The sequence below is a fragment of the Melanerpes formicivorus genome, unplaced genomic scaffold, assembly GCF_026170545.1.
Source record: "Melanerpes formicivorus ecotype bairdi unplaced genomic scaffold, bMelFor1.0.p_v2 SCAF_5, whole genome shotgun sequence".
Lineage (NCBI taxonomy): Eukaryota > Metazoa > Chordata > Aves > Piciformes > Picidae > Melanerpes > Melanerpes formicivorus.
The window spans coordinates 4,437,229-4,445,966 of NW_027142357.1; the positions used below are offsets into that span (position 1 = coordinate 4,437,229).

The window sequence follows — 8,738 nt, forward strand, 5'->3', positions numbered from 1 at the left end:
GATGTTGCCGTTGCCTCTTGGAATACTTTTTGCAATACTTTGTGAAGGCAGACACTTGAATAGTACTAACTGGGTAATTAAGAGGTTATTTTCTGCTTTTCTTGAGGTTCTCCTCATGTAACCTGCAGTCCAAAAGTGCAGAAAGTGATTCTGTGCGTGGTGTTCGTGAAGAGCAGGCTCTTAGCGTCGCCTTTTTCGCAGGGGTGACCCTCCAGCAGCTTGCATTTTAAGCGTTCTTGAGTGACTCAGATGCACAGTATGAAAATCTTAATGGGTGCAAAAACATTTTGTTTGCTTGATGGTTTTGAAGAAACTGTAAAGCACACATCTGTACATATGAGTCAACAAAAAAACCTATGTCTAGGCTGTTAGTCTTATCATCTGATATTGTTTTTCCTGTGTGTTTTGACTTGCTATATGTATGTATCCAGAGAGAAATTTTGCTTTGCTTTATTTGCAGTCAGAAAAGGTGATGGCAAAACAGATGGAGTTTCTCTGCAACCAGGCTGCGTTAGAGAGACGTCTTTCCACTGGGTGTTACAGGCAAAACTCAGAAGAGCACAGCCCCAATGGCATGTCACTAGATAATGCTGATGGACAAGGTATGGTAGCTTCCAGGCATGATGTTGCTGCCAGCAAATGCAGTTGATGTTATGCAACATTTGTCAGTGGTGTTATCTATCTAGTGCAGAACACTGAGTGGTCGAGACAAAAATCTCTGCCCTGAAGTGCTTGCAGTCTAAACAATGCCACCAGATGTACAGTCAGATTCTGCTCTCTTACTCTAATGCATCTTGGCAAGCAGCTTTCCCAATGGATAATATGGAGAGGGCAGAAAATGTATGTGTGGGGGGGGGGATGCACTGCTATTTCTGAGGGCTGAGCTTGGCTCTGGCTTTATCCCTAGCTTTGAAAACAGAGCAGAATGTTGCATTTCAGTGGTTTCCTTGCTTTGTGGAAACTGGAAGTAAAACAAGTAAGGCAGTTGGTGTTTTTTGTTTACCTGTTTGTGCAGTCGAGGAACAAAACTTGAGAAGCTGGCTATGTAAATTCATGTAGAATTAAGCGGATTCTAATGATGTTCTTAGTAGCTTGTTACTCTTCAAAAAGCTTACAGTTTTGTGGTTATCCCTTTGATTCACCAACTGGCTACTCCTTAGCTTAAATTAATTTTAGGAGTGTTTGTTTTGTTTGAGCACTTTCTGTTTGAATTCCCTTTGTTTTTGGTTGTTTTTTATAAACTGTTGTGAAATGAGGCAAAAATGTTACAAACACAAGAAATGCAACCAGAAGTTCTTGTGACTGTTTTTTGGGTTGTTTTGTTTTTTTGCTTAAGGCTTCTTAAGGAGGAGGAAGAGAAGCAGTAGAGGGAGGAAAGTAGGGGAATTGATGAAAGCAAGCCTTAAAACATAGCTTTTCATTTGTGTGTATTGGTCAAGTGATGTGGTACACAAATATGTAGGGAAAATTAGGTGTGTGGAGGGTGTAAGCTTCTTGATAACACTTACTCACTGGGCAGTGGAAGCTGGCATGTTTAAGGTCTCAAAGGGCTTGTGCAGTGAGAGTGGGAATGTTTGAGATCTCAAAGGGATTGTTGAGCAGAACAAGAGGTGTTTATTTCTTTGGGGATTGTCTTTGTATGGCTGAATGTCCCTTTCTGAATGTCAGTGCCTTTGGAACAGCAGCACGGTAACATTAGCCTTTCTCTGCTAGAAACCTTCCCCGAGCAGCTGGAATGTAGGATGCTCTTTTGCTGATGGAATTAGCACGTCTGTGGGTCTCTAGCTGTTTGCTTAGTGCTGGTTTGCTTGTAATGCATGGCCTTTTCACTTGCAGGTGAGAGGCCGCTGAACCTGCGGATGCCCAGCTTGCCGAGCAGGCAGCTGCAGCACATTGCACTCGATGGAGAGCAGCACATTGGGAAACCTCTGTGCAGTGACGTGATCCGGCTCTACCCCAGCGGGGAGGCAAAGTCCCAGTCCTCAGGTTAGTGCTGGGTTGCCCTGTCAGTTGCCCACCATTTCTTACAAAGCCTGGGGTGAACTCAGTAACTCATGATGTTTCTGAGGGAAGGAGATGGAGGCTTAGCCTGGCATGCTTGGTGTGTAACCTTTTCATCAAGGCTTTGGACAAAACATCAAGAGGAATGTTACTTGCTGATCTAGGATAAGATGGAGTTTTATTTGGGGAAAGCTTAGGGGTTGCAGGTTCAGATAAGCAAGTTCTGGCTTGTGTCTGTCCTCAGACTTGAGGGCCTGGGGCTTTTTAGTCTGCAGAAGGGAAGGCTGAGAAGGGATTTAATAAATGTTTCTAAATATCTGAGAGCTGAGTGTTAAGAGGGAGGGGAAAGGCTCTGCTCAGTTGTACACTGTTGATAGGACAAGGGGTAATGGATATAAACTACAACACAGGAGGTTCTTCACTGTGAGGGTGACAGAGCACTGGAACAGGCTGCCCGGGGAGGTTGTGGAGTCTCCTCCTCTGGAGACTTTAAGACCGATCTGGATGCATTCCTGTGTGACCTGCACTAGATTCTGTGATCCTGCTCTGGCAGGGGGGTTGGACTCGATCTCCTGAGGTCCCTTCCAGCCCCTAACATCCTATGATCAGAGAGCCCTTTTGACCCAAACTAATGCTGTTCAGTCCTTAGATTGCTGTCATTTTAATGAAGTTGGATTTTAACATGGTTTCACTCTGTATGAGGCAACCAGACACTTATTCTGGTTTAGAAGGACCTAGCAGGGTGAACCAAATCATGCAGTAGGTCTTTTGAACTGGGTTTCCCGTTTACTGAGTTGTACTCACTGACAATCTTGTCATTTATTTCTTGCATTGGGAGAAACTCATTCTGAGTTTGATAGAAGACAGCAAGAATCCTCTCTGAAGTCCTTATGTCAGTTTAATCCTTGGTGTACTGAGATAAAGCCAAGAATTCCTGCAGAGACGAAGTGAAGGAGTTGGGTCTCTTCAGCCTGGAGAAGAGAAGGCTGTGGGGAGACATTAGAGCAACCTTCCAGTATTTGAAGGGGGCTAAAGGAGAGCTGGAGGGGGACTTTTTACAAAGGCATGGAGTGACAGAGCGAGGTTGTAATGGCTTCAAACTGGAAGAAGCTTGATGTAGATTAGACTTTAAAAGGAAAATCATCCCTGTGATGAGGATGGTGAGACACTGGAATAGGTTGCCCAGAGAAGTGGTGGAGACTCCAAGCTGGGAGGTGTTGAAAGCCAGGTTGGATGGGGGGGATCTTGAGCAATCTGATCTAGAGGGAGGTGTCCCTGCCCATGGCAGGATCTTGAGGTCACTTCCAAGCCAAACCATTCCATGATTCTTGAGGCTCTCGGAAGTCAAGGAATAATAGCAAAGTCGCCCCTGAGTTTGGAAGATGCAGTGGGAAAGGAGCTTATTTGAAAGCCAAGCTGTAAAAGTAGTTGCTTTGAAAACTGAACAGGGTTTTGCATCTTGCCTTGAGCAACCTGCTCTAGTGGAGGGTGTCCCTGCCCATGGCAGGAGGGTTGGAATTAGGTAATCTTGAAGGCCCCTTCCAGCCTATGAACCATTCTATGAATCTTCCCTTCAGTATCTTGCAATCTCAGCTCATCTTTTTTGCAGTTTGTCCTAATCCCAGTGATAATTCACTTGGTGAAATGTCTACTTGGGTTTTTCTACCGGTTCCCTTTCAAAATGCAAGTGAAGAGTGCATCTCCACTAAGCCCTGAGAGAGCTGAAGTAAATCTGTGGTGATTACTCTGTCATCACTGCAGTGTAACTGAAGTGGTTCTAACCCAGCTGGGTTAAAGCCTGGGAGGGGGAGGCAGAATTTATGGCTTCAACTGTTAGGATCCATATGATTCATGAACCTTTTTCTTGAGCTAAGAACAGAATAGCTTTGCTTCCAATCATTGTTTTTAACACCTTTTTTTTTCCCTTCTTCTTTTCTTTCTCCTCTCAATGCAGAAGGCCTTGGTATTTTAAAGGATTTTCCTCATTCTGCTTTCAACAACATAGAAAGGAAGGTCATAAAAACAGAACCTGAAGACACAAGATAGTCATTCTGCTCTGGAAAACAGTGTCACAGTAAAGGATGAAACTTCACAAGAGAGAAAAACAAAAACAAAAAAAACAAAACCAAACAAAACCCAGCCTTAATAACCAGTGTTGCCTCATTCAAATAAGAGATTTCAATAGCCAAAGCCTACGAACTGGTCCAGTAATCTGCGGAAACAGGGAAGCAAGAGACACTGCAAACTCCAAACAGTGATACAGATGGATAAACATTCCTGTAAAAGTGGTTTTATAAACGTGGGAAGGTTCACAAATTAATATTGTGGGTCTTCATATTATTTAAGAATGTATTATGTATTTGTATAACTTATCAAAGTAAATCTAGATGTCGGGACGTGTATTGGAGTCCAGTAGATGTGGCTACAGTTCATTTTACTTGAAACTTCAATGTCTACTTCTAAGTGTACCTAGCATAGATATGGTTGTTTAAACATTTTGACTTAACAAATCCTTGGAGAATTAGGGTAATGCGAACCTCGTGGCACAACTAACAGCAAGTTTGCAACAATATTTGTAGAGAGAAAAAATAAAAAGGAAAAAAAAAAAAAGGAAGAACAAACACACAACACAAACAGGAAAACGCATCCACTATGTCATGGTTTAAAATGTTCTGTGGATATAGCGTTTGATAGACGTAGACCCTGAATCTGTATTATAGCAGACACCTAACTACAGTTACATCGCTCGGAATGGTTTCAGCAGCCTTTGTGTAACACACTTAACAGCATAATACCTACCTACAGTTCAGGAGTGTGGAAGATGCCAGGTTAGGGTATGGAAGAGTCCATGTGATTGGCTCCCATTTGGTTGGGAAAAGCTATGTTGGGATATACTGCACCATTCCTAACAACCTAATTTAGTAGGAAACCCAAGAGACCAAGTAGCGTGAACAGAGCTGCCAAAATAGTGGTTTCAGACCATGAGAACTTTTGGGACTTCTCTGTGGATCTTTAAAAAAAATAAAAGTCAAATCCAATCAAAAGCATCCTAGGTGTGGCAGAGGTGAAATCAGATGCAGGATTCATGCCTGGGTATAAAAGGTTGCACTTGATATCCAGAACCCAGCAGATCTTTCGGAGGAGAGAGACAAGGAGTTAGGTCCTTTGCATGCTGCTCCTCATTAAGTGCTGTCCACCCCTGATGGTTCTGTGAATATCCTGTATACTGCATACAGTATGCCACTCCCTTTCTTTATGTATGTGCTGAAATAGCAGCTGTATTCCTTATTTATTTGACACTTGGGTTGTTTTGTACGTGTTCACTTCTACAAATGTCTTTTTTGTTTTTTTATCTGAGGAGAAACGGTCAGCATATATAAGTCTGGAATTTACTGTGGTGCTTTTGTGTGCAGCCAGGCTCCCTCAAGAAGAGTTGCTTTCCTGCAGTCCCAACTGTTACATGCCTTGTTCTCTGAACAGAGTTTTTGTTGTGGAGGGAGAAGGGGAGGGCTGAAGAGAGCGAGTTACCACGTCAGTAGGTAAAGCTCCACGTTCGGGTGTGCGCTCCGTGTCTGCAGTTCGCTCCGTGTCATAGATGTGCGTTCAGGATCCGGTCACAGTCTGCGTCAGCAAAATGTGAGCTGAAATGTCTACACTGCAGTCTCTTATCACTGTACCTAATAATTTTATCACTTTGGATCTGTGGAACAACAAAAGCTTTATAGTAGAAACACCAGTAAACAACTTTTTTATACTATTAAAAACATTTTGGTTTTATAAGAAAAAAAGCCAACAAAACGCACCGTTTGTTGAACTGTATTGGTACTGTTTCACTTGCTGAAGTATCTTGAAGCAACAGAGTGGGCAGCTTTGGTGATAGAAATAAGAGATTGGCTGTGTAGTTCTATTTCTTCTTTTCCTGTTATGTCAGCTGGTAGCACAGAGAAGACATTCCTTCAGTTTGTAACCTCAGCTGGTGCCCTGGTGAGCATCTGAGTAGCTTTCCTGAGCCACGTATGGAACCTGTTAAAGGACAGCTTAAGGTTTGAACTGTGCAGCGTGAGTGGTGGAAGGTACCAAGCAACAAGGCTTTAGAGATGCAGGAAATGTTCTGAGTTTGGTTTTTGGTTGGGTTGTTTGGTTCTTTGGTTTGTTTTTTTTCCCCCCCCCGCCAACATCTGGCACGATAAGTCGTGCATGGATCACAGAAGAAGCTCTTAAGTAGTTAAAGTGAGAGGGAGGAGAAAGACCTTGCTAAGCAGCATGTTGTCAGTGGAGTCCAGAATCTATTTTGTAAACACTAATGTATTAAATTTGCTATAAATTAAAAGTATATAACAGTTCTATTTTTGAGTTGTAAATACAGTACTTTGTGTGGGTTCTCTCCAGAACGATATTTCAGTTCAATAGTCCAACAGGCCATTTCAGTCTCAATAAGCTGGAAGCAATTTATCTTATTTTATTTTTTTCTTTTCTTCTTTTTTTACTGGTCTGCAGCTGTATGATTTATTTTTTAATCTGGGAAGGTCTGGGGGGGTGGGAGGTGGGGGAGTTACATTCCAAGATTGCACATCCATCGGGTAATAAACAGCGAATACTCAAGCATTGGTCTTTCCATGACAAAGGTCTTGGTGGACTGCAACTTGGCCAGCCTCTGGAGTCACAGGTGGAGGCTTGCCCTCACCTGCTCTTGAAGGGTTGCTGGATTCAGGGTACTCTGGATCAAAGGGCAGCCCTGCAAACGATGCCTGTTCTTATTCACATGTTTATATTGTTGCTTACCGAATAAAATTCACCGTGAGAACTCTCCAGTTTCCCCGGGGTTTTTCCTGCTTTTATTTTTTGTGTGCGCTACAAGGAGATGTTAATTTGCTGGGGATAGGGGAGGAGGGAGTAGTTTGGACTGCAGCTTTCACCAGAGGAAGTTCTTTCCTGCTCTTGTGGTTGAATCTTCATTTATAGGGTGGCCTTGCTATGCTTCACGGCCTGTGGGGTTTTCGCGGGCCAAGGCAAAGGAGGAGGAACTAAAGCCCAGGAAGGGTCTGCAGCATGGCAGCCTCATTCACTGCCCTCACCAGCCCCTGCACTCCCGCTTTTGGGTATGCTTGCAGTGGCACAAGGCAAACAAAGCAGATCTGCTAGGCACTTAGAAGTAGGCTGTAGGTCTTCAGGTAGGAGACAAAGCCTCACTGCCCAGCCCTGTGTGCACCCTCAACAGTTGTCTTGGTGGTCCACTGTGTTTGAACATGCTCTGTGTAAACGGTGCCCCACATCTCCAGTCAAGTATCCTTGAAGGACAGAAACTGAGTGGGAGATAGGGTGCAAAAAGGGAAGAGAAACAGATTAGGGAGCAAAAAGAGCAGAGAACCCCACCAAAACCCCTCAAAAACATTGATGACAGGGTGTAGAAGTCAGGTATGATTTGAAGCAGAGGGGATAATCCACTCACCCCAGTGAGGCAAGGTCCAATCCCCTTGGCTTCTCCCAGCCCAGAGAACATAAATTACGGGGAAGTGGAACAAATGCCTTAATGTTTGCTGTTTGTCTGCATTTCCAGTGCAATCTTGCCCTGTTCTGGGAGAAGAAATAGCAGGAGGAAGGAAGGAGCTAGGCAGTGTTGTCTGCAAGGCGCAGGGATAGGACAGAATATTCTAGAAGTTGCTTACTTCCAGAGTGCATACAACTGGCAAAATTTCAGTGTTGGTGTTGTTTTGGGGGTTGGTGGGTTTGGTTTTTTTTGTTGTTTGGGTTGGTTTTTTGGGGGTTTTTTTGGGTGGGTTTTTTTTTTTTTTTTGGTTGGTTGGGTTTTTCTCTCACTTGATCTGAGCTAAGAAGGACATAGACCTGATGGAGTGGGTCCAGAGGAGAGCCACAAAGATGACTGGGGGGCCTCCCCTATCAGGACAGGCTTGAGGCTCTGAAGTCCTTTAACCTGGAGAAGAGAATGCTCTGGGGAGACCTAATAGCAGCCTTCCAGTGCTAGAAGGGGGCTTAAAAGGAGGCTGCAGAGGGACTATTTCTAAAGTCCTGCAGTGATAGGATGAGGGGCAATGGTTTAAAATTAGAGAAGGGCAGGTTTAGATTGGATGTTAGGAACAAGTTCTGCACTGTGAGATTTTTAAGGTCAGCCTCAACAAGGCTCTGAGCAACCTGCTCTAGTGGAGGGTTTCCCTGCTCACTGCAGGGGGTTGGACTAGGTGGCCTTTAAAGGTCCAGCCTAAACTGTTCTGTGATTCTCTGAAGTTCAATAAGGCTCAGTGATGCTGGACAGGCACAGTCCTGCTAGGTCCCACAGGCATGTGTCAGGCTTACCAGGTTCAGTGTCTCATCACAGTGCCTGTAACGCTGAGCATTTGGAAAGCCCTCACTTGGAAAGCGCTGCTGGGTTAAATAACTATTAGAGAAGGGTCATTAATGTTAGCCTGACATTTCAGGAGCTGCCTCCTGGTTCTCATGTAGCCAAAAAAAAAAATCATTGGTTACATTTTTATTGCTGACTACCTGTCTCAAGCTCCTTTGTTGTCCAAGTAAGCAATTTGTGTCAGGGTCAGCAGGGAAAGCACCTGCTCATGGCTGTGACCTTACTCATGGTGGTGGCTTTGACCTTGCCAGCAGCTGCAGAACTCATTTCCTCTGCTTTTTCTTTTCAAAATACAGAAAACTCAAACACCAGGCTTGGACATGGTGATGAAACATGCTCTGACAGCTCCCACTTGAAGCACCAATGCTGGAGCATG

The 8,738-nt window shown here is 44.1% G+C and overlaps 1 protein-coding gene across 1 annotated transcript in view; it reads left to right on the forward strand.

The window, feature by feature from the left end:
• NAB1 (NGFI-A binding protein 1) overlaps positions 1-6,808 on the forward strand; it is a 32,141-nt gene extending 25,333 nt beyond the window's left edge. The window contains exons 6-8 of the mRNA XM_068137917.1: positions 461-602; positions 1,837-1,986; positions 3,956-6,808. Coding sequence (XP_067994018.1) covers positions 461-602; positions 1,837-1,986; positions 3,956-4,047 — 384 coding nt within the window. The 3' untranslated portion in view covers positions 4,048-6,808. The remainder of the gene's footprint in view (positions 1-460; positions 603-1,836; positions 1,987-3,955) is intronic.
• Positions 6,809-8,738: the final 1,930 nt, after the last annotated feature.